Here is a 23,824-nt window from a genome sequence, read left to right as displayed (position 1 = left end):
TGTTTTCCGTGAGATCTGACATTAACATCCGGGAAACTGAGAGAGCAATAGAGCTTGTAGAGGGCATCAACATGTAGCACTTCAGTTAAACAATTTGAATATTAACCACATAGGGCAGTCCTCTAATGGGCATTAAAATGGGTCATGTCTGACGAACTGTGGCCCATATACTTCATCTCTGCGATAAAATGCTCAGATGATCATGGAAACCCAGTTAACAGATCAACCACTTCAACGCACTTGGATATAACTGTGATGCTGCCAGCACTTGCGTGCATCAACGGGGCTCGCTTATTCACCAGAGATTTACTTCAAGCTTGCTTCTTGCTTATTAACCTGTGATTACTTCAAGTTTGCATACGGGGCAGAATGTACCCCACTTTGTCAGCCAGGGATCAATGCACGCCACGTGAAATTCTGTACACAAAAATTATTGACCATAGGTTATGGAGTTCTCAGAAATGAAAAGCTTTAAGCACAAATGCTGACGGAGAAATCATTGCTCGCTCTAGAAACAAAGAAGTACTCCTATGTAAGAATAAGTAGTAGCATATTTTGCATCTTGGCATATAGTCTATGTGAAACCTGTAGCAAACGAAATCCAATTTTTGCTCAATGCCCATTCTTGAGATATAGCAACACTAGATGCCGCATGAGCTTTTCAAATCAGCAAACAAAAATGTAGGATAATGAACTAGATTCTGTCATATAACACGGTAAAACAAATATATGAAACATAGTCTTAAAAATCTTCATCATACAGTGTATTTCTTCTATTGTTACCCTTATACATTACTACTTCCACCCGGATATATAGCGAAAATTTGATTGCTCAAGACAGGGCTTTAACTAACAGTTACTAAATTGGTACATAGCGCATGCATCCAAATTTAGTGTCAGTGGACTCTATTAACGTACTTATTTGTTATTGTGATTTTGGATCACATAAAGCAAGTATTAATGAAGTAATTGTTGGTCAAAGCCTTTCTTTAACTAATCCAAATATGACTATGTATCCCGACAGAGGGAGTGCTACATACTGATTAACTACGACTACAGTTATTTGGCTAAATGTCAGAAAGTTTCACCTTCAAGCCCAAGCTTTAGTTTGTGAAACTTGATCCTAAAAGTGTAGTCGCTTGACATTTGGCCAAAAAAGAGTGCCAGAAATTTACTCTTAAATAACTAAATTTGCTTCAGACAGTCATATTGGTGCATCTGTATTTCTAACGACTGAGGCAGTGACCATATATATAAGCAAATAGTCAAGTACTGAGATGTCTCATGCTCTTACCATGTTTGCATGGGAGAAGTCTAAGCATGTCACCATTATCATAGTCTTCTAAACAAATGGCACAAGCTTCTTCAAAATTTTCGCCACTTGAACACTGAGCTTTATATACAGAGCAAGGGAGCTTTTCCACTACATGTTTCTTGATGTAAGGTGGACGGTTATCAACTCCATGGCGTAGAAGTCGGCAGTTCCTAGCGAAAAGAAACGAAGCCAAAACTGATATGATCACGACAAGTGATACAAATGACATTACCAACACCGTCCCTGCAGTCTCGTCCATCGATGAGTTTATGCAGCATTCACCATCTTCACCTCTAGCAAACTTCTTTAAAGTCTCCCCAGCCATTTTGGATACGAATACCGCAGGGATGTGTATGTCTTCGGGATCACCAACCACTAAATCAAGATAAAGGAGCAACTAAATATCTTGCACGGTATCTCCAACAAGAACTAACAGATGAAAACTCGGAAATGTCTTTTAAACAACATTAACACAAAATCATGTCATCGTCTCCTAACATTGGTAGCCAGAGTTAAGCTGATGGTGAATTAATGGCATTCTCATTAACAGCATGAATCCTTTCCTGTTACCTTCAAGGTACCCCTTGTTGGGTTGTAAATAAGTATGGCATCCTAGTGTTAGTTGAGCAATGTATTTCCAGTGCTAGCAAACTAGGCTAAACAAAGCATGGAACAGAACTAGTAAGCATCACAGAACAACTAAACAAAGCATGGAACAGATCGGAACCGAGTAGCTATATGGCAGCATGTTAGATTTGTGGTAAAACACTAACAGGAAGGACTGCCTGAAGCTTTAATTGCTGCATTCTCTTACTGAATCATGTGATGTTTCTTTCAACTTCACCATTGAATGCGAAATCACAAAAACAACCAGGATCACCAGACATTAACTGTGTGCTCTTAATCACAATCTGGGAGAAATTAGAAACCAAATTTATTAAGCGGTTGACCAGCATCTAGTAGACATCTAGTTTCTTTCAAGTTAGCTTCAGATCAAGAGACCAGCAACCGAGTGTTGAAGAAGTAAGCAGATACTGACACACTAGAGCAGCACGGCAGGGAGAGGGGGCGAGCACTCACTGGAGTAGAGGCTGGACTTCTCCTCGTCGTCGTACACGACGGCGGCGTCGAACCCGGCGAGCTGGGCCTCCCGCACCTTCCCCTCGAAGCTGCAGTTCCCCCGCTCGATCAGCACGAACGCCATCCCGGGGCCCGAGCCGGGGCCGTTCTTGATGGGCGCGCAGGCGTTGGCGGGGTCCGCGGCGCGCAGCGACCCGCATATCCCGTCGCCGGTCACCCGGGGCCCTGCGGCGACGGAGCTTAGAGAGTTGGAGAGAGATTCGAGCGAGGGAGCAGAAGGGGACAGGTCGATTGCTCACCGAAGCGCGCGGGGGCGTCGAGGAAAGAGGTGGCGCCCAGGCGGATGACGGCCGCGCAGGGGCGGACGGCGGTGGTGGTGGCGGCGAGGAGCAGGAGCAAGAAGCGGTGGCTCATCGTCGGGACATCAGAAGCGCCGATTTTGCTTTTCGTTTTCTTTTATTTTCGTACACGTTTCTTCTCTCTCTCTCTTTCCCCATCAGCACTATAGTGCACTACTGCAACTATTGCAAACATTTGTTTTGACTTTGTTTTCTGTGAGATGACGATGATGTGTCAAATCTTTTTTACTAAGAGTAGCAAATTCAGAAAACAACAGAATTGGACTTACAAGTTACAACAACGTCGATAACTATGGCTCACCCACATGTCCTGGTAATTACGGCTCACCAATCACAAGAACCAAGAGGAGACATAAAAATAGTTGCAAGTGTACATCTCAAATTTTCCTTTGTAATTGTATCAATGGAACTAGCTGAGCACACCGACAAGGAAATGTGCCAGTCTTATGCATCATAAATCTGCTATTGCCTGAAGCAATCGATCATAATTGTTCACATTCTTTTTTTTGAGAGAACATCGCAGCTTTATTGATTAACACACGTCAATACAAAGTTCTTTTCAGATAGCGATCGGTAAAACATCAAAAAAGAAGATACAAAGAGTAGTCTCACTACTACGAGCTAATACATTATTTTTCCGTCCAGTATGCTTGAAAGAAACAGTAGCCAGGCTTTTGATGTCGCCCACCACAATTCCTACAACAGAACGATCCTTCTCTCCCATGGCCATCGAGAAAAATTGGACCTCTACAACCCAAACTCTCACCTATCCAATTAAGTAAAACTATTGTTGTGCATCCAAGACCAGAGGTTGGGGACTTGACTCTCGTGTGTTCGGAAAAAATATGTCCTACATATACAACTTACCTACACTTTCTACATCCACGTCATGTGAATCCTGGCTATCGGAGCAAACTGCGTAATTATATTACAACAAAGGAGGAATTAACACACTAGTAATGACTGGCCTCTTATGTGAAAAGAAAATATGTTACTTCATACCCAATATCAAATGATTGGAAGTCTATCTGTCACTAATTATTGTTGTGGTATATGTTTCTTTAGTACCAATACCATGTGTCCATATCGAAGGACAAAATGACAGACTTCAGAAGAGCTCACAAAAGTAGCTCTTGCGCATTTTGCATAACGCTAAGGTGGATTTAGAATGTACACCACAAACACAAATTTAGCATCTAGAAGAGAGATACTATTAAAGGCCAAAGCTCCTATGTATACTTTCTCACCAAAAGTCCATGTTAGACGGATTAATAGAGTAGGTAAAATGTTGGCCAAACTAGCAAAGTGAACCGTGAATTCCACCGTTCGGCGTTCCATGGATTTGCCACATGCGTTTGAGTTTCTTTAAGGAATATTTGGTATTATCTCAAATTAAAGAAGATATCTGTTTTGTGAAAGAAACTATACACCTCTTTTTTTGTCCTTTGCAAAAAGAAACTCTACATGAATGGCCAAAGGGAAGTTATCTGATATCAAAATTCGCCAAAATTTTGCCAAAATTCCACAAACCCCAGCAGAGATGTTAAACCCTATCCGTTAGATGCACTACATACAGCGGCAGTAGCGGCAACCGCACCCCATGGCGCACGCCGCCGCAGCCGCCGTGCCGCTGCGCCGCCCGCTCCTCCTCTTCCTCAAGCCGGCCCGCCTCCTCTCCTCCCTCGCGCCCCCTTCGTCCCACCGCGCTCGCCCGCGGGGCACGCTCCGCCCCGTCGCCCCCTTGCCCTCCGACGGCGAGGACTCGGGCGATGCGGACGCCGCGTCCTTCGGGAGGAGCCGCAACGAGAAGAAGCGGGACGCCCGCCGCGCCGTGCAGTGGGGCATGGAGCTCGCCAAGTTCTCCACTCCCCAGATCAAGCGCATCCTCAGGCATGTGCCCGCCCGCCCACATCACGCGGCCTTACTTCGCGTCCGGATTTTGATGCCAGACGCCTGATCCATTCTGTCCTTTTCAGGGCCGCGAGGCTGGAGAGCGAGGTGCTGGAAGCACTCATGCTCGTGAAGGTACGCCCGTTGTTCTGGCAGGGAGGAGGCTGTGATGAATGAATCCCGAAACCATGACGTTTCTGCTTTTTTTTTTCTGGTCTCTGCAGAAATTCGGGCCCGACGTGCGGGAAGGAAGGAGGAGGCAATACAATTACATCGGTATGTATGCTCATCTTTGCACTCCATGTGTTCCCTGGTCTGCAGATATTTGTTTGTTTCCCGGTGCTTTTTTTCTGAATTATTTTCCCATGCGGATGAATCAGCTTGTAATGCTTTGTTGTAGTGTGCTTGCTTCTAAATTCATGTCAACCTGCTATTATTACATGTTAATATGTGATTACTTTCTACAAGGGAGCCTTCTTCGCAGTGTACAACCTGAATTGATGGAAACTCTTATCCAATCTTCAAAGGATGGGGATGATAGCAGGTTACAAGCCTTATTGAGTGAAGCGGAAGACAAGGCGATGCCGACGGAAGACGAGGAAGTGGAAGAGTTATCAGATGAAGAAGAGGTAGCCCATATTTCTTTATATGACTGGATTTACATAGTAAACACGGAACTAACAGCTCAGAATTTCACTAGGGTGATGAAGAGTACATAGAAATTGCAGATAGATGGTTTGAGGGCCTCGTTTGCAAAGATATTCCAGTTACTAATGAAGTTTATGCGATTCATGATGTTGAATTTGACCGTCAGGTATTATTTACACATACTTCAAATATTCATTTGAAATCACTAGGATGCTGGTTTATGCATTGATTTGACAGATGAGATAGCCCGTTTGTATTTAGTTTGGCATAATAGTTTGAAACTCAGAGCTACAGATATATTTTCTTGAATAAAATGTGTTTTTTTTTCCAGAAGATATGTAAGTGTAAGAATCACAGATCAACAAGTGAAGTAGGGATTCCGGGGCAGGCATGAGAATACATTGGGAGTGAAAGTGGATTCCCTCACTCTCTCTGTGTGAGGAAGGGAGAAAAATAGTACCCTTCCTTCCTCTCTCTCTGTGGGTGAAAGTGTGTTTCTGCTATCAGTTCGATGGTTGCTTATTAGGGTGATATAGGTATTTCGGGGATAGCTGATGCTATCATATCAAATAAGGGATGAGACCCCGTTAGGTAGGACTTTGGAATAAAATCTTATTTACATGAAGGCGTTAATCTGTTTGGATTGCATTCTATTGCTAGGGTGTGACCTTATAAAAAGAGAGGCACTGCTATTGTCACTAAGCAGTGAAGTGTTTTCTGTTATCTCCCTAGATCCATCTCCCATCACCTGTAACCTCTTTATCTCAAGTCCATATCCAAGCAGCTAGCATCTCAGCGTAGTTGTCCATGACAACGGCATCGGTGATGGCTTCCCCAATAAGGGTGGAAAAGCCTTCAACATGGAACACTTTGGCGTTTCCCATGGTTGCAGCTGTGCAGCATTGGAATTTGAAATACTGCATCAGATAGTAATGGTAGCGCACCAAGAAGGCAGACAACATTGCATCCAGCAGTAGCACTGAAATGGCTGAAGATAATTCCGTCTGCGGTGATGGCAGACCCCACACATTGGTAATGTGAGGGTGGTGGCAGCGCTTTAAGCGCTACGGCAGCGAGGCCATGCATGGAAGCAGCACACCCCCTGCTGCAGTGGAGGCTATGGACATGCCTTCCATTGAAGAAAAGGCGCTTTTAAGCCATGGTCGCAGCGATTTCATAAGCAAGGGAGACGACAACGTCAGCAGACATAAGTTGATTATGTCTCTCCATTATTTCCTGATCATGGGGTTAGTTCCTCTCTTTATGTCCACAAAGCTAGCACCACCAGTTGAATCGAATCATAATGGACTAATTTGTGGTGGCCATGGGGCCATCACGATTGCGCAATGATACTTCAGGGTGTCGCGACATCGATTTCATAGGTTAGGTGGGACGATATTGGCAGATATAGTGGATTTGTTTTTTTCCATTGTCTAAAGATAACGGCGCAGTTCATAAATTTATAACTAACTAATTTGAAACTTCCTATAGGAGCTTACTACTGTAAAATTAAACTTGTCCAGTGGTTTGTTTGATATTGTCGCATCACCCTAGTCCTTATCCCATAGGTGTGATAGGTTTGTCGTGGCATCATGCATACAACTCTATGCATCTATTATGCGTGTTCAACACCAAAAATCAAATGCATATGCTATGCTCAAGTGTTTGGATCGCTCAACTTGACTGACATTGTGTCAATCAGCTAGCATCTCAGCGTAGTTGCCCATGACAATGGCATCGGTGATGCCTTCCCCAATAAGGGTGGAAAAGCCTTCAACATGGAACACTTTGGCGTTTCCCATGGCTGTAGCTGCGCAACATTGGAATTTGAAATACTGCATCAGATAGTAATGGTAGCGCACCAAGAAGGCAGACCAACACACTGCATCCAGCAGTAGCAGTAGCACTGGAATGGCTGAAGATAATTACGTCTGCGGTGATGGCAGACCCCCACACATTGGTAATGTGAGGGTGGTGGCAGCGCTTCAAGCGCTACGGCAGCGAGGCCATGCATGGAAGCAGCACACTCCCTGCTGCGGTGGAGGCTGTGGATATGCCTTCTGCTGAAGAAAGGCGCTTTAAGCCATGTCCGCAGCGATTTCATAAGCAAGGGAGACGACGTCAGCAGACCTAAGTTGATTATTTCTCTCCATTACTTCCTGATCATGGGGTGGTTCCTCTCTTTATGTCCACAAAGCTAGCACCACCAATTGAATCTAATCATAATGGTCTAATTTGTGGTGGCCATGGGGCCATCACGATTGCGCAATGATACTTCAGGGCGTCGCGACATCGATTTCATAGGTTAGGTGGGATGACATTGGCAGATATAGTGGATTTGTTTTTTCCATTGTGTAAAGATAACGGTGCAGTTCATAAGTTTGTAACTAACTAATTAAATTAAAACCTTCCTATATGAGCTTACTACTGTAAAAATAAACTTGTCTGGTGGTTGGTTTGATATTGACACATCACCCTAGTCCCTATCCCAAACCTGAACTATGTTCAGTATGTTAGTGCATGAGCTATATTAGTCTCATAGGTGTGACAGGTTTGTCGTGTCATTATGCATACAACTCTATGCATCTATGATGCGTGTTCAACACCAAAAATCAAATGCATCTGCTATGGTCAAGTGTTCGGATCGCTCAACTTGACTGACATTGTGTCAACAGGAATTGAGGAAACTTGTGCGGATAGTCCAAGTTGTTCAAGAAGAAAGCATTCAAAATAAAGATCGTGGGAAAGGATCTGATGCCAAGCTTTCCAGAGCAAAGAAACCACTTCTGATGTTCCTTCGCTCCCTTGCAAAGAAGCATGCTGAATAGGTGAGCCACACATTCCCCGGATAGCTTATAGATGTATCCTTATGTGTTCAATTAATTATGAGGATTATCCCTATAACACTGCAAAGGCACAGCCCTAGGGAAATGGCATCCAATTGTCTGTTCTTAGCAAAACAGAGCTATGTACAGTCCTTGTAAAAATATTCTGTGTGTACATGTGCTATTTTTTTTTATAGAAAATCATACCTTGGACTCCTCAACGGTTTTCATGGTCAAAAGAAAAAAAAAACAGAGCTACAAATTCTGCCATTTTGACTTGTTTTTATTTCTAGTATATCCTCGCTTTGTTACACCATATACTAGCAGACTAGTGAGGAAGGAAATGGACACAGATTGTTCCAATTTCTTGACATGCAAATTCGACCATATGCGAATATGGTTTGGATATCCATTAAATGATAGTTTCAAAGTTTGAGTATTTTTTAACCGTAAAAAATCGATGTGAATGTGGATTTTCTTTCTGAAATGTATTGCCTGCATCCATATTTGAATTTTGACAATTAAGGTTTGGACTCACTGTTGGTACAGCCAAGCAGGGCGCTCAGGGTTAGCTATTTTGTTCCCCTTAAAATATTTTCTTATTTTTTATTTAATTAGAATGTATTTCTCCAATCAACATTAATAGGGTTGATGGTGCCATTTTTTGCATCTGTATTTGTGGGGTTGGCAAGGTAGGATGTGGAGATGCGGAAGAGGAGGGGACCATTTTTCTGAAATACCCAACTCATGTTAATGCTTGACCCCGCTGTTAAATTATTCAGCAACATATTTTATAGAGTGGTATGTTGCTAATTGTGTTGACTAGTAAATGCACTGGCACTAAAACCCTATGGCTGTAGTGCCCAGTTTGATATTTCTCCTCAGTGTACCAATACAGTTATAAAATGAATGCATTGCTTATTAACTTCAAACTTATTTTTTCTTTGGAGGAGGCAGTACAGGTTGCTTTCTTATTTCCTGAATCATCAGCATGTACATGTTGTTTGACTTCTACACACCCAAGATCAACATGACTAGCGAGTCCATGTCATGGAGTTGTAGGCAAATTATTGGACAATGATCTGCCAACTTTCTCGAGGAATCATATGATGCACCACCTGGCCGATCTACTTTTTTCTGAAACTCTGATCTGCCTCACAGCTGCCAGTTGTTCTGCATAGGAATAAACTAACCTGTATTTCTCAGTATTTGAGAAGAAATTATGTGTCATACTGTCATGTTCTGCCAAATATTTGAGAACGTTGGACTGATTTCCTGGGATTGTTTCTGGGGTCAACCGCTCCAGTAGATCGAGAGGACCCCCTTTATTTTTTCTTTTCTTTTCAGAACTTAATGTGGCAAGCATTTTTAGACAGGTTGTAAAGTTGGGTTTAGCATGTACTGGAATAATAACATAAACATGGAGTTCATTCCTTGATCACAGTATCATATTGATATGATAGGTAAGAAGGGCTCTTTGGAGCCATGGTGGGTTACCTGTATTTTGGATGAGGCACAAACTAATGAACATCATAACTTCATAAAGTGAACAAACTAATGAGGCGCTATCCTGGCGCCTCTACCTAAGCGCGCGCTGTACATGCCCTTAGTATGCTATAACTTGCATAGCATTTGGAGAAGGCACGCTATTTTTTTCGTTGGTTTTTCTCTGAAATTTGTGTTGTTTTTGACTTTAGCCACGCGTGAAATTTGAATTGAACATGGGAAAGAGAAGCAAAAACTCTCACCCCGCATCCAACTAACGCCGCTGCCGGTCATTTTCAACTTCCTAGAGGAGCCATATGATGGCAGTGTTATGGTCGGTTTGACCTATACACGCAGGAAGCCCACTAGTGGCTAGTTATGGGCTTAGCCCAAGTAAATTAGGGTTTAGAGGAGGCCGTCCTCCTATATAAACACTTGTATCCCTTCGAGATTAATCAGACATCTCGTCTCCTGAAGTGAGACGGGAGACCCCTGTGCCCCCGCCGCACCAACCCTAGCCACCGCCTCCTTCCTCCGCGATGGCGCCCAGCCGCCGGCGCCGAGCTCTCCAGCCTCTCCGCCCTCACTTCCACCCTTACAATCTCCGCCCTAGATCCGGTAGAACCCTAGTCTCTACTAGGCAGTCATTTTCACATGATAATAAACTAACCTTCATTTCTGAATATTTGAGAACAAAGTGAGAGTCACATGCAGCCACTAACTTGAGAATGTTGAACTAATTCCTGGGATTGTTTCTGACTTGAAGTGAATTGATAGGATTCACTTATCTTTTTATGCTCAGAATTTGATCTGCCCTATATATTTTAAAAAGGTTATAAAGTTGGGCTTCAGTCGGTCCCACCCTTGTAAACCTCATGGTCTTTTTGGTTTGAAGAAAACGATAGTGATAGAACCCTTGATGATTCCTTTACGTTAGCCGATGGTATGGTGCCTACTTCAATCAATTTTACTTTGATTAGTAATGGAGCTATTATTTTTCTTAGATATTTGAGAACACTCATCAGATTAAGCAAAAGGGGCCACACCCACACTTGTATTGAACATAATGATTGGTTACAACAAAAGCACATACAACAAAGGGAGTAATGTTTTTGCCATGGAAAAGAACAGTGCTCTTATTTTGATGTTTTAGCGGCCCTCAGCAATTTTCTCGCTATGGTGCTAATCTTCCTAATAGCGGCGTTAAAGCTTGCTATTTGTTGTACCATTATAGTGGCGCTAAAAAGTTACGGAACTAGCGGCAGCTCACGAGCCTCAAATTTCAACCTAGCACAACTCAAACCGAGGTCAGCAACTATTTGAAAAGGAGCGAGCTATTTTGTTCTCTAAAATTTGTGTTGTTTTTGACTTTAGCCGCGTGTGAAATTTGAATTAAACACGGAAAAGAGAAACAAAAACCCTCGACACCGCATCCAACTAACTTAGCCGCCGCCGCCGGTGTTCGCCCCGGGCAACCGTCAGTCGAGCTTCTTCTCCGCTGCTCGAGCCCCTCCGCCGCCGCCTTGTACCAGCACTGTCAAGCTCCGTCGTTTTCGACTTGTCAATTCCGTGTGGCAGAATTCACAAATCCCCATTGCCCAGCTTGCGCCGTCCAGACCCAATGGTGCTCTCCCCCATCTCCTTCCGCTTCGCCGCCCCGATGGACCCGCACGTCGCCGGCGGCCGCACCACCACCCGACGCTCCAGCCTTCCCGATTGGGTCTTGCTCCACAAGTCGGCGCGCATCTGCGGACACCGGAACGCGACGACGGCCGAGTGCCACACCACGGAGGGCGAGCCCATCCAGGTCTCCTTCTGGCTCGTCGACCCGCCGGGGGTGTCCTACTTCTCCGTCCACTGCCCGGGCCTCGACGGCAAGGACTTTGCCGACGAGCCCCACATCCTGTGCGCCGACGCCTCACTCGTCCTCTTCTCCGTCGACTTTGCCCCCGTTCCTGGCCGGAAGTTCAGGGACCCTGGCCGGAGACTCACCCAGCGCTTCGTGTACCGAGCCGGCCCCGGGAAGCCGTCGCTGCACCTCATTCCGGACCCGGACATCGTCAGACCAAACGGCGTATCCGCCCTCTTGCCCTGCGGCGATGCCGGCAGCGAGCACTACGCCGTGGTCTTCCTTCACAGGAGATCGATCCTCGGCGACAGGGCTAGGTATTACGACCTGCACGTCTTCTCGTCCGTGACGCGGGCATGGAGCTGCAAGGGCGACTTGCCGGGCTTATCGGAAGATGATCAGAAACTGCTGGCTAAAGCTAGCCATGCCACCGACAAGGTGATCAAGGTCGGAGCAAGCTCGCTGGGCTATGTTGACCTCTCCTAGGGCATTCTTCTTGCTTGCGACGTATTCAGTGAATGTCCTGTCATCAAGTACATTCCATTGCCTGCATCAAGGGTTTGCAACGTGGACGGGGACGGCCACCCTTACATTGCCCCAGAGTACTGTTGTGATGTCTCCAGCTGCGACAACTTGATCAAGTTCGTCGAGGTAGAGTTTGACGCCCGTGATCGCAGGAGCTTTGGCAATCAAGGTTGGAAAGCCACCACATGGAATCGAGACATATCTTGGGATGATTGGCGTGTGCGCTCGTCAGTTAATGTTGCTAACATCTCAGTTGACCCAAGATATTCTGATTTACTGCCCCAGTTGTGGAATGACAAGACCAAAGAACTAGAACTGAAGAAACTGGTTTTCTATACCCCCACGCTGAGCAAGGATGACGATGATTTCCTTTACGTGATGTCTAAGTTGAATTCTGGAGGCGACAAGGCCTGGGTCATCTCTGTTGACATGAAACATGCGGCTGTGGAAGCAATCGCCCCGTATTCTACCAAAGGGCGCCCTCTTGCTGTATGGCACTGCCCATGCGCCTTCCCCAAGTATCTAGAGCTGACACCAGGTGATTCTCTTTTCTTTATCCTAATTTGATCAACACAAAAATTCTCCATTTTGGCCTCTTCGTTTTCTTTTCAGTATGAGCACTCTTCGTGTTCATTACTTTTAGCTTTTTATCAACCTAAGTCAGCTAGGGCACTGCACGTTTATTTATTCGTACATGTTGATGCGTTCTAAACTGGCATGATGCCACATCCAATGCTTTAAAAAATTTGCTACAAGTATGAACCCTGTCTACGGAGACCTCATCCACACTGATAGATATCTTGTGTGCTCACAAACAAACAAGCAACAACAAGTTCCTACTCTCCATGAGTTTTAGTTGGGCGCAAGCATGCAAGGTTAAACAACTGCACATACTGAGATTTAAGCTGAATCATTAGGCCATTTCATTCATGTGTTTTGTTGAATTATCCTATGCCAAACTCTTCCCATAGCTAAGTTCTTAAGTAGCTCACCTCTGTAACTGTGGTTGTGCACTTGCACGTGTTGCTTATGTGACGGTGGTGAAATTTGAAAGAAGAATGCATAGCAACTTATATGGACACTAGGTTTTTCCACCAAATTTTGGTTCATGCTCTGTTTGTGACTTGATCGAATAATTGTTATGGGAGGACTCAGGTTGAGGACTTGAGGTCCTCCCCCATAAACATAGCCCCTTGTGAAGTTATATGCATCCCCCCTGATGTTTTTGTATTTGATTGTTTTTTGTCTAATTTTTGCAGAGGATGGCGTGACCCAGAACTTTAAGAGGTGATTCATATATTCCTACCTTTACCTGTTTGAGTATTTGATGTTTTCTTTGTACAACATCTTGCTGATTTTGTTTGCTGCTGCGTCTATTGGATCTTTGTTGCCAGGATTAGTGTGGCAGACTGTGCTCTGCAAGTGATGTTGACTCAAGACTGGTTCATGGAACTTGGTAATTGATAAGTTCAAATTTTTATATACTAGCCTTTTTTTGGTGTTGGTTTTAGTATGCATGTGCAACCAACATTTACCAAGTGAAGTCTTGAAGTCTTGATCTAGAATAATTTCCCTACCAGTATCTGCAAATGTCTTCTCAATTTAATCTGCGGCATTACTCTAATTGCTTGTTCTAGTCATGTAAATCATCTTTCAAACTGCCATGTAATTTCATCCTTTTTTGTTGTTGTGTAACATCTCAATGAAAATTTATGCAAGTAAGTTCTATCGAATTGACTGTTACGACAAAAAGATTCACGTCTGTATGCTCCCTTTGTAGATAGACGCTTGGAATTTGAGGGTGAAGCTTACGATGAGTGCAGATCTTTACTTCACGCTTGGCCAGTATCATCTCTGCTTTTAGATGTCCAAGAAGTAAGTTATGCATGCATCATTGCTTCACAAGCTTGAAGTTCTGTATTCCCTCTCCAAACTATGCACAAAGCCGTTGGTAGCGAGTGCAATAATTATATTCATGGTGTCATTGCTTGATTCCAAATCTGAAGTCACGTGAATCTTAAAAAAAATCTTGATGCAGGTGATAAAATATGCATCTGATTATGATGAAGGCGAAACCACCTCCAAAGCTGCTGATGTTTGTTCACGGTAAGTGCACGAGGAAACGTTTTTCAAGTGCACTCATTTTGGAATCGACTTAGCCTCTTATATCTGACTATACTTTCTGTTCTTCCCTAGAGCCTTGGAAGATTTCGATGTGCTACTGAAGTCACCCAGTGACCCATTGTCATGTACTGAAGGACTGAGGAGCAGAATCAGTATGGTCCTTGGAGCGTTAGACAGGTTAGAAAATGAAAAAACGTTTCTCTACTTTATTACTGTCAGGAGAGATCATTTACTTAAGATTATTACCATCGAGAGAAATCATTTACTGATGCTACATTTTCCCATCTTTTCAGTTTTCTGTGTACTGTGCCGCCAACCGTGAGGGTGCTCGCAGATGACTGCCACCAGGAGAGACGGAGAGCTAAATCTGAAGTCCGTCAGAAGCCAGGCCAGCTGAAGGACGACAAACTGCAGGGCTTTCCTGCTAACCTTTTCCACGGCAAGAAGCCAAGGCCATACCAAGGACACGACTTATGATTGGTTGTACGGGAGAACGAACCAAACTAACTCTCGAGGTAATAAGCGGAACCAGTCACAACGGGATCACCGTGATGAACGAGCAGTGGATTCAGATCATCACCGCCGCCCGGAACGGTGGAAAACCTCTGCATATTTGCTGATGATTCTGTGGCTCCTCTGGGCTTACATAGTGATGCGGTGACGCCGATTGTTCTAAAATTGCTAGGCCATCAGTAGAGTTGGTACCTTTGTACATTTTCTTTGATTTCTGTGCACGATAGAGGTGTCCCGTGTTCTGGAATTAAGGCTTGGCCTTCACATCTGATGAACAAGGTAGCATTTTTTTTTCGAAATGGGAATATATCCCGGCTTCTGCATCGTGATGATGCACACGGCCATTTATTAAAATTCAAGTAATCAAGTCTTACAACTCACGCAGCATGAAGGATTGATACAAAAATCATCCTTCGGAAAAAATAACATACTAAGATGACACTCAACATATCCTTCCAGTATGTCGCCAACCAGCCTGCCACAAGATATCCTGAGCGACCATCAGGAGACGTGTGCATCCAGTAACCATAGCAGCCCAAAGCTGAACCCAATGGGAAACCATATGGATAACCTGCAAGAAATGAAAAGAGGGTTTTTTATTAAAAATTATATCGTTCCTGGTCCTCCAGATAGACCAACATAAAGCAGAAACCCAATACGGATATACGCTTTAGATTGTCTATCTACTCCATTTAACCAATTACCAAACATATTAGTAATATTGGTGGGAGGTGGAAGATCATAGGTAAAATTAACCGTACGCCATAAGAGTTTAGCTAAAGGACATTCAATAAAAATGTGTTGGATAGTCTCCTGTTCCCCACAGAAAACACATTTTGTACACCCATTCCAATGACGTTTAGCTAGGTTGTCCTTAGTTAATAACACCTTATTACTTAAGAACCACATAAAAATCTTAATTTTTAACGGAATTTTAACTTTCCACAGATATTTTCTTAGGAAGGGGGTATGATCACACATAAGATCTTCATACATGGACTTCACTGTAAACTGACCATTCGGTGTCAATTCCCAAATAAAACGATCTCCCTCATTATTCAAATTTACGGCCATTAATTTCCTACATAGTTGCAACCACAAATTCCATTTATTACCATTTAACACTCTTCTAAATGTAATATTCAGCGGTGATTGGCCTAATACATGTGCAACGTTAACATTTTTATGATGGACAATATTATATAGTGAAGGATATTGATGAGCCAAAGAAGTCTTGCCTAACCAGGTATCTTCCCAGAAGCGGGTCTGCAATCCATTACCCACTTTGAAAAAACCCTTGGAAAAGAACTCCTATTTGACGGCCATCAAACCTTTCCAGAATGGAGAGTCAGATGCCTTCGGTTGAACCTCGGATAATGTTTTTTGTCTTAAGTATTTATTATGTAGCAACTCCTGCCACACCCCATCCTCATTAAGCAGTTTAAACAGCCATTTGCTCAATAAACATTTATTTTTAATCTCCAGAACTTCAATACCTAAGCCCCCTTGATCCTTGGGGCGACAAACAATATTCCATTTAGTAAGCCGGTATTTTCTTTTGTTTTCGTCGGACTGCCAGAAGAATCTAGATCTATAGAAGTCCAAACGTTTCCTTACCCCAACGGGTATTTGTAGGAAAGACAACATAAACATCGGTAAGCTAGTTAATACTGAATTAATAAGTACTAACCTATCTCCATAAGATAGTAACTTCCCTTTCCAGCATCCTAATTTACTCTCAAACCGTGTTTCTACCGGATACCAATCAGAATTTTTGAGTTTCTTGTAGTGGATTGGAATACCTAAGTATTTAAAAGGGAGTTGTCCAGCATCACATCCAAAGATCTGCTTATACTGGTCTTCCTCCTCTTTTGCCTTTCCAAAACAAAAAATCTCACTTTTATGGAAATTAATCTTGAGTCCCGAGAGTTCTTCGAAAAGACACAAGATTAGTTTCATGTTGACGACTTTGTTGAGGTCATGTTCCAAAAAAAGGATAGTATCATCAGCATATTGTAGTATAGAGAGACCTCCCTCAACTAAATGAGGAATTAATCCTCCGACTTGACCATCCTCTTTGGCTCTTTCAATTAAGATGGCAAGCATATCCACCACAATGTTAAAAAGCATTGGAGACAGAGGATCCCCTTGCCTTAGACCTTTTTTTGTTTGGAAATAATGACCAATATCATCATTAACCTTCACCCCAACACTACCACCTTGTACAAACTGTTGCACTAGTCTTCCCCACTCCGGCACAAAACCTTTCATTCGTAACGTTTGCTGTAAAAATGGCCATTTTACCTTATCGTACGCTTTCTCAAAATCAATCTTAAATAAGACACCGTCCATCTTTTTATTATGTAGCTCATGAATCGTTTCATGAAGTATGACCACTCCTTCCAAAATATTTCTCCCAGGCATGAATGCGGATTGCGTTGGTCTAATAACCCTTGGGGCAATCCCAGATATGCGATTAGTACCAACTTTAGTAAATATCTTAAAACATACATTAAGTAAGCAAATAGGTCAGTATTCTTGAATCTGAACCGCATTCTTTTTTTTGGGTAGTAATGTGATAACTCCGAAGTTCAACTTATAAAGGGGCAAATCCCCATTAGTAAACTGCGCAAACAGAGCCATAAGGTCATTTTTTATTACTTCCCAAAATTTTTGATAAAATTCAGCTGGAAATCCATCCGGCCCAGGAGCTTTATTCAGCTCCATTTGTGAGATAGCTTGGTGAACCTCCTCTTCAGTAAAAGGGGCCGTCAAGATCTCATTCTCAATTGACGAGATTTGCGTTATGTCATTAGTTTCATTCTCAACTAAAGAAATATTTGTTTGAGTCGGTTCTCCAAATAATTTCTTATAGAATTCGGTAATATAAACTTTTAGATTATCTTCCCCAACAATAGTCCCCTCTTGCTGTTCAAGTTGGAAGATCTTCTTCTTTCGATGTTTACCATTGGCTATTAGGTGAAAATATCTCGTATTATTACCCCCTTCTTGAATATGTTTGACCTTCGCTCTCTGAGCCCATTTTGACTCCTCTTCTCTTCTTAATTTAGATAGACTATCATTAGCCTTTTTCAACTCTTCCCTTTCATTAGTATCCAAAGTGTTTGTTTCTACTTTTAAATCCAGATGATCAATAATATTTAATAATGTCTCTTTCTCTTTCTTATATTTACCACTCTGATTTCTTGCCCATCCCTTAAGAAATCTTCTTATATGTCTTAGCTTATTCAACTAAACCTCCATCGGACTAGCTCCACCTCTAACTGAGTTCCACTCCTTTACTATCATTTCAAAAAAAACCTTCTTGACGCAACCAATGTAGCTCAAAAGAGAATTTTGCTTGATTACTCAGGTGTGTTTTCACGCCTGAGTCAATCAGTATTGGAGTATGATCGGATTCAGCTCTAGTTAAAGCTCTAACAGTCACTAAAGGAAATTTCTGTTCCCACGAGGTAGATGCTAAGACTCTATCTAGTTTCTCATATGTAGGTTCATTTCTCCTACTTGCCCATGTAAATTGTCTCCCAGTGAGTGCAATTTCATGCAAGTTGAGATGTTCAACAATTGCATTAAAAACAAAGGGCCAACGCGCTTTGAAATTATTATTATTTTTCTCCTCCCTTTTACGTATAATATTGAAATCACCCCCTACCAACATAGGTAGTGTTTCAGATTCACAAGTTCTTACCAATTCAGCCAAAAATTCAGTTTTGTGCTCACCTTGGGCAGCCCCATAGACCGGCACCAGAATCCACTCAAAACCATCTCTCTTACATTTAATATGTAGCTTAACGCAAAAATCTCCCGTGCTTACATTTAACACCTGTAGCGTATCAGAATTTATTCCCACTAGAATACCTCCTGAACGACCATGTGGTGGTAAACAAAACCAAGAGAAATTATATTCAGCCGCTAATTGGTTCAAAAAAGGAATCGAGAAATTAGATCTCCCAGTTTCCAACAAAGCTATGAAATCTAATTTATGTTCCCGAATCGCCTCTTTGACAAATAAATGCTTCGCAGTATCACCAAAACCCCCTGGATTCCAATTAATAACTTTTAAATTCTGCATTATGAAAATTGTTTTTTAATTCTTTTCCTAGTACTCTTACGGATATTACTAGTATCATAAACTTTCTTTTGTCTAATTTTTGTAACCTTCACCACTGGCTTAAGATGTTCCACGTGGTCCTCCAGATCCATAGGGATCTCATCATCATCAATCAAGTCCTCACATAAGGTGGATACTTTTGACAATACAAGAGTCTCCATACCTTCTTCCATTTCCTCCATTTCATTCTTCTTATTTTCCAAAATAGTTAAAATACGTTCCTCTTCCACCAATTTAAGCCCTTTAACAGATTTACCTATCTCACCAGGTGAGTTACCTAAGGATATACCTAATCGATCTGCTCTCTTAACTATCTCAGAATCCGGAATATTAATGATAGAATGCATGGGAATAGTGAACTGATCTGAAGAGAAAGACTCATCACGAGACTGCGCCTTCATCATTGCCTTTTCCATCTGAGGCATGTCGGCATTAGGTTGGCCACCCAACCTGGTACTCGACCTCACACCAGTGGGCTTCGGAATTCCCCCAAATGCAATTACATCTTCTAATGAAGGGCAATGAGGTACAGCATCATTGTCAGTTATAGATATAGATGCCTTATGTATATTATTATTATCTGACAACTCGGAAAGGATAAGAGACCCACCAGCAGAATTGAAATTTGAGGCATCCCTCCGAATTCCCTGAGAATCAACTGTAGGTATCTCCCGTCTATTATGAACCAAAGGGCTTCCCATAACATTATCCACTTGTTTGATCATGGGTTCCAACAAACCATCTCCATCAGTAATATGACAAACATAATAATCAGATTGTAAGAAATCATTAACAGTCGAATTATGAGAAGACACACCCACACTCATACCAGCTCCATGCACAAAAGATCCGCCCAGAACATGTACTGCTGGCCTCATCATTGGCCCATCAACAACCGAGTGTCTATTGACATCATGACCAGCAGGATCAGCAGTAGCAGGGATCTTCTGCGGCGAGACGTGTGTAAAGAGCTGCCCGGTACCAGCCAGTGTGACCGCATCCGATCCAAGCTTGGCAGCAGCGTCTCCAACCCCCCTGTCCCCTGCATGCTCGACCCGGTCCTCCTCATTGGTCAGCAGAGGCACGGCCACACGGCTGTCAGCAGCAATCATCATTGCCTGGTTGGTCTGTTGCACGCCATTGGCCATCAAACGGCTCGCGACAGACGCCTGACCCAATCCCTGCATCACATGAACAGCTGGCGGACTAGCAGTGGTCGTCGCCACTCCACTCCGCTGTCCAACTGTGACCACTTCAGCTCTGCAACTCAGGTGAATGCTGTCAGCCGACAGCACCGAAGCCAAGGCCCTTGGCCCAGTACCCCTCGGCGATCCCAAGGCGGATCTGCCTGGAATAGAATCAGCATAAGAATCAGCACATTGTCTGTCTTGTAGTGACATAATTTTAGCATGCGATATAGGCGGAAAAACAATATTTTCTTGAGCCAAATTATTAACTGAAAGCATATTACCTACTGGGGAAAAAGGCACCTTCAAAGTCCCAATACAAATTTCCTCCACTTGTGCACCTTGTTCTTGCATCCCCTCTTCCCCATTTTTTGCACCATTCCCATCTAGACCATTGTTATGAGCATTTTCCCCATTCTCCATGCCTCTAGCATCCATCTCCATATCATTGAGACCATCACCTTGCCCCAAACCATTGTTTGGGTCACCTCCCCCATTGTTATCATAATTTGCTTCCGTCATATTCACCTCCTGACTACCATCTCCTGCCTCCACCTCAAAACAGAGCTTGTAGAAACCCCTCCTAATAAAAACATCACTATCCAGAGGAATAGGATTGCGGTCCAAACACCCAATCTTGATCCGAAGCAACTTATTCTTACGAGTAAAAGGCATATCCACATCCAAAGTTTTGCCAAAGAGAGAACCAATTCCCCACAAAGACAAATAATCAGCTCTCATGTCCGAAGGTATTCCATCAACACGAACCCACACCTCTGGCAGCATATATAATGGCTCCTCCACTGAAGACCAAAAATCAAAGAACAAAACAGTATCCTTATTTGGGCAAACATAAGAGCCAAAATTCTTGAGCCTCTGCACTTCATATTTGCTTGGCAACTTCACTCTATATATATTATCCTTATAATGATAAACTTCCCATTGAAATTTTTCATGTGGCACAATCCTCTTCATATACTCAATAATCTCAGGTATAGTCAATACCTCACCCTCCACAGACACTTTGGCAAGCTTAGGGTTCTCCACCTTTGCCTTGAAAGCACCACATGTCATCTCAAAGAACATAAGTGCCTCATTTGCATATCCATGCAGAATAGAAGTAGGTTTTGGGGCTTGCAAAAGATGGCAGGCTGAGGATAAGTGATGGATGGACTCACATAAATCACAAAAAGGTGTAGTACAATCATCAATAAAGTGGCCAGGTTTTTTGCAACGGAAACAAGTCTCCTTGTCCTCCTTCTTTTTCTTTGTTGGTCCTGATCCATCTCCCTCTTTTTCATTACCTTGAACTACCTGAGGCTCTGCACCCTGGTTGCTCGACTGCATAGCTACATTCGGATTTACAGGCAAAATCGGAACATGTGCACCAGCAACCGTACCAGGGGCAAGTGCATTATTCGCCTCAGGAGTCTTCTGCACCGCCGTCACAGCTGCTACGACGGCCTGCACCGTCTGCTGAAGCAGCTCTGCATCAATTGGTCCAGAAGCCGCACCATCATTAGTACCTCGGAAACTGACTGAAAAGCACCTCCCCTGCCTCCATTATTCTGATTAGTCCACCTCTGCTGATTACCCCCATAGTTTGCTCTATAATTACCATATGAATTGTTGTAATTCCTCTGTCCCCCCCCCCCCTCCCCCCAATTGTCATCTCTAGAATTTGTAAAATGCCCACCTGCTGCCGTCCCACTTGATTCACCCTGAACGAAATTGCGACCATAGCCAGTATGTCTGTTACCTTGGTATCCGCGGCCTCCATTGAAACCAGGTCCTCCTCGACCGCCACCTTGTCCCATGCGCCCGCGTGCATTGCCCCCACGACCCGCGGCAAAACCTCCACGAGCCTGGAAACCTCCGCGACCATGGCTGAACGCGCCCCTCCCTGGGTTGAAACCACCGTTGCCACCATCACCGCTCATCGTCGCGGTGAAGTGCGGCTGCTGGACAACTTGTTCTCCCCTCTGTATTTTCCGCCAAGCAAACCCTAGAAGGCGTCTAAACGCATGCCCAGCGACGGCGCCTCCGACTTTGACCTGGATTGGACGATGGGTCTCAACAGACCGATCATTCTTCCTAGGTAAAATCCGTCGTTGCACTATCCAGGCTGGGACTCCTTGATCAGAGAAAACAGACGTAGGCCTCAAACGTAACGGGCCCAAACCATATATTTTTGAACGCCCCGCATTTACCGGCGCAATCACCGGATCAGGTATTTTCTTGTCGATCTCCGGCGACCAACGTCGCCGGCGTACAACCGTCCATCCTTCCTGACCCTCATCGTGGAAAACAGATGGCTCCAACACTGGGAGAATCAGAGACTTTTGAACAGATTTGCCCAACGGCGTTAACAACGGTGAGACCGACGTACCTTCCATTGCCATGAATTCCATGGCAGCCTTTCTCTGCAGCTGACGCCGATGTAGACGCTTGATCGCCCTCCGTGCCAAATCCTGAGTAGACTCGTCGAGTTCCCTGTCGTGGACAACCTCCGGTGTTCGACATAGGTACTGCCATGAGTCCCCCTCTTGAAGTGGCGAGGTATCCGCCATGGCGTCTTCATCGTCTTCTTTGTCTGATGAACAAGGTAGCATGTGGTGATGCTTTCCTTTCAAAGCTCCCAAATGTAATATAGTACGTAGTAACTATTAGTGAAGAGACTGAACGTTAAACATAATAGCATGTGACTGGTGTACATAAGATACAGTTGATACTTTTGCAGTAAATCATATCGCAGTATCTTCTCGAGTCGCTCCTTACCCTCTCCGCCGCGAATCGCCACTCCCTCCTTCAGTCCTTGGACCTTCGATTCAAGTTCCCATGCGAACTTCGAGCCTTCCACCTTCAGTCAGAGATGGTGTCGATCCAGCTGAATCATTCAGGGCTTTGTGCACATGCTCATACAAGATGGGGACGATTTCTTGATGCTGCCTCTGCAGACTTGCCATGCCTATGGATTGCCTTTTACAGTCTCTTGTGTCTCCTGCAAATGCTACATTGGCCGAGAGACTGCCAGCACCAGGACTTGCCGATGCTGTGAGCTGTTGGTGGTGTATTTGAACTGGACCCATGTTTGCAAACTCGCAGATGCCCACAATGTGTTTGATGCAGTGCTTCGAGGAAGGAGTCACGCGACAGTGCCTCTGGCTATTGAAATCTATTGATGCAGAGACCATTGTATCAGAGGACGTTCTTGTTCTGACCCATGGGTGCAGATATTGCTCCGGTTTTTTCCGCATGGATGGTCTATATGGAACCATTGAAGGTTCAGCATGATGATTTGAATGAGCACGATCTGCCACCAATGCACTAAACCAGCAGAAGCAGAGAACCATCAGCATGAGGTTTCCGGCGACGCCCGTTACAAAACGACGAGACATGGGGATGTTTCTGCTCGCTGTTGTTTTTGATACTGTGGTTGGTTTTCAAGGTCATGCTAAGCCTGCCGCGGTTTTGATCTCCAAGTCAGCCTTCCCCGTGCCTGGTTTTTCAATCTCTTTTTTTCTTTTTCCGCTACCGTTGACCTGTAGCCCCTTGATCACGTCACTACATTTTCCATTATACTACACGGGTCTGAAAAACCTGAAACCGGCGGAGAAACAGGCAGACAGAACCGCCGATGAACAGAAGCAGCAGCTGAGCCAGCCACCCTGTTTCGACTACCTTCTGCGGGAAAAAAAACCCTTCTTATTTCCCCACTTGCACTCCAAGCTAACCTTAATTACTCGCCGGTTCCTCCAGCAACAGTATATATACATGGCTCGCCTCGCCTTTCTTCCTCACCAACATCTGATCAACGTACCGCGAAGTAGAAACAGCGACCAAGATTGTCCTTTGTCTTTGAGTTCTTGGAGCTAGCGACCAATTAACAGCA

General features: G+C 43.9%; 3 protein-coding genes across 4 annotated transcripts; 2 read left to right on the top strand and 1 right to left on the bottom strand.

Annotated features, from left to right (window-relative positions):
* Positions 1-209: 209 nt before the first annotated feature.
* LOC124678170 (receptor homology region, transmembrane domain- and RING domain-containing protein 1-like) lies at positions 210-2,812 on the bottom strand. Its single transcript, XM_047214085.1, has 4 exons — positions 2,695-2,812; positions 2,396-2,620; positions 1,295-1,690; positions 210-417 (listed from the first exon to the last, which is right to left on the bottom strand). The coding sequence occupies exons 1-4, from the start codon at positions 2,807-2,809 to the stop codon at positions 332-334; spliced, it is 822 nt and encodes a 273-aa protein (XP_047070041.1). The 5' UTR covers positions 2,810-2,812; the 3' UTR covers positions 210-331.
* Positions 2,813-4,354: 1,542 nt separating this feature from the next.
* On the top strand, positions 4,355-9,553 carry LOC124676377 (UPF0307 protein YPDSF_0298-like). 2 transcript variants are annotated; one of them, XM_047212450.1, is made up of 7 exons: positions 4,355-4,644; positions 4,731-4,779; positions 4,869-4,920; positions 5,113-5,273; positions 5,345-5,458; positions 7,968-8,120; positions 9,075-9,553. In XM_047212450.1, exons 1-6 carry the CDS (start codon positions 4,355-4,357, stop codon positions 8,118-8,120), a joined length of 819 nt encoding a protein of 272 aa, XP_047068406.1. In that variant the 3' UTR covers positions 9,075-9,553. The 2 variants fall into 2 exon arrangements, with proteins under 2 accessions (XP_047068406.1, XP_047068407.1); XM_047212451.1 differs by lacking the exon at positions 9,075-9,553 and adding an exon at positions 8,667-8,697.
* Positions 9,554-11,223: 1,670 nt separating this feature from the next.
* LOC124673339 lies at positions 11,224-14,872 on the top strand. Its single transcript, XM_047209436.1, has 8 exons — positions 11,224-11,889; positions 11,938-12,514; positions 13,236-13,263; positions 13,371-13,425; positions 13,557-13,851; positions 14,015-14,082; positions 14,173-14,277; positions 14,394-14,872. Exons 1-5 carry the CDS (start codon positions 11,224-11,226, stop codon positions 13,611-13,613), a joined length of 1,383 nt encoding a protein of 460 aa, XP_047065392.1. The 3' UTR covers positions 13,614-13,851; positions 14,015-14,082; positions 14,173-14,277; positions 14,394-14,872.
* Positions 14,873-23,824: the final 8,952 nt, after the last annotated feature.

Source organism: Lolium rigidum, chromosome 7 (genome assembly GCF_022539505.1).
Source record: "Lolium rigidum isolate FL_2022 chromosome 7, APGP_CSIRO_Lrig_0.1, whole genome shotgun sequence".
Lineage (NCBI taxonomy): Eukaryota > Viridiplantae > Streptophyta > Magnoliopsida > Poales > Poaceae > Lolium > Lolium rigidum.
The sequence above is the reverse complement of the archived record's forward strand: the minus strand, read 5'-3'. Positions and strand labels throughout refer to the sequence as shown.

What these genes read in the sequence shown, in the direction of transcription:
- LOC124678170 (XM_047214085.1), bottom strand. Translation starts at nt 2,809, where the DNA reads ATGAGCCACCGCTTCTTGCTCCTGCTCCTCGCCGCCACCACCACCGCC. An exon ending in CGACGCCCCCGCGCGCTTCG is followed by an intron (nt 2,621 to 2,694) that starts GTGAGCAATCGA and finishes CCGTCGCCGCAG; the next exon opens with GGCCCCGGGTGACCGGCGAC. An exon ending in ACTTCTCCCATGCAAACATG is followed by an intron (nt 418 to 1,294) that starts GTAAGAGCATGA and finishes TTTTGTGTACAG; the next exon opens with AATTTCACGTGGCGTGCATT.
- LOC124676377 (XM_047212450.1), top strand. Translation starts at nt 4,355, where the DNA reads ATGGCGCACGCCGCCGCAGCCGCCGTGCCGCTGCGCCGCCCGCTCCTC. An exon ending in AAGCACTCATGCTCGTGAAG is followed by an intron (nt 4,780 to 4,868) that starts GTACGCCCGTTG and finishes TGGTCTCTGCAG; the next exon opens with AAATTCGGGCCCGACGTGCG. An exon ending in GAGGCAATACAATTACATCG is followed by an intron (nt 4,921 to 5,112) that starts GTATGTATGCTC and finishes ACTTTCTACAAG; the next exon opens with GGAGCCTTCTTCGCAGTGTA.
- LOC124673339 (XM_047209436.1), top strand. Translation starts at nt 11,224, where the DNA reads ATGGTGCTCTCCCCCATCTCCTTCCGCTTCGCCGCCCCGATGGACCCG. An exon ending in GTATCTAGAGCTGACACCAG is followed by an intron (nt 12,515 to 13,235) that starts GTGATTCTCTTT and finishes TAATTTTTGCAG; the next exon opens with AGGATGGCGTGACCCAGAAC. An exon ending in GTGACCCAGAACTTTAAGAG is followed by an intron (nt 13,264 to 13,370) that starts GTGATTCATATA and finishes CTTTGTTGCCAG; the next exon opens with GATTAGTGTGGCAGACTGTG.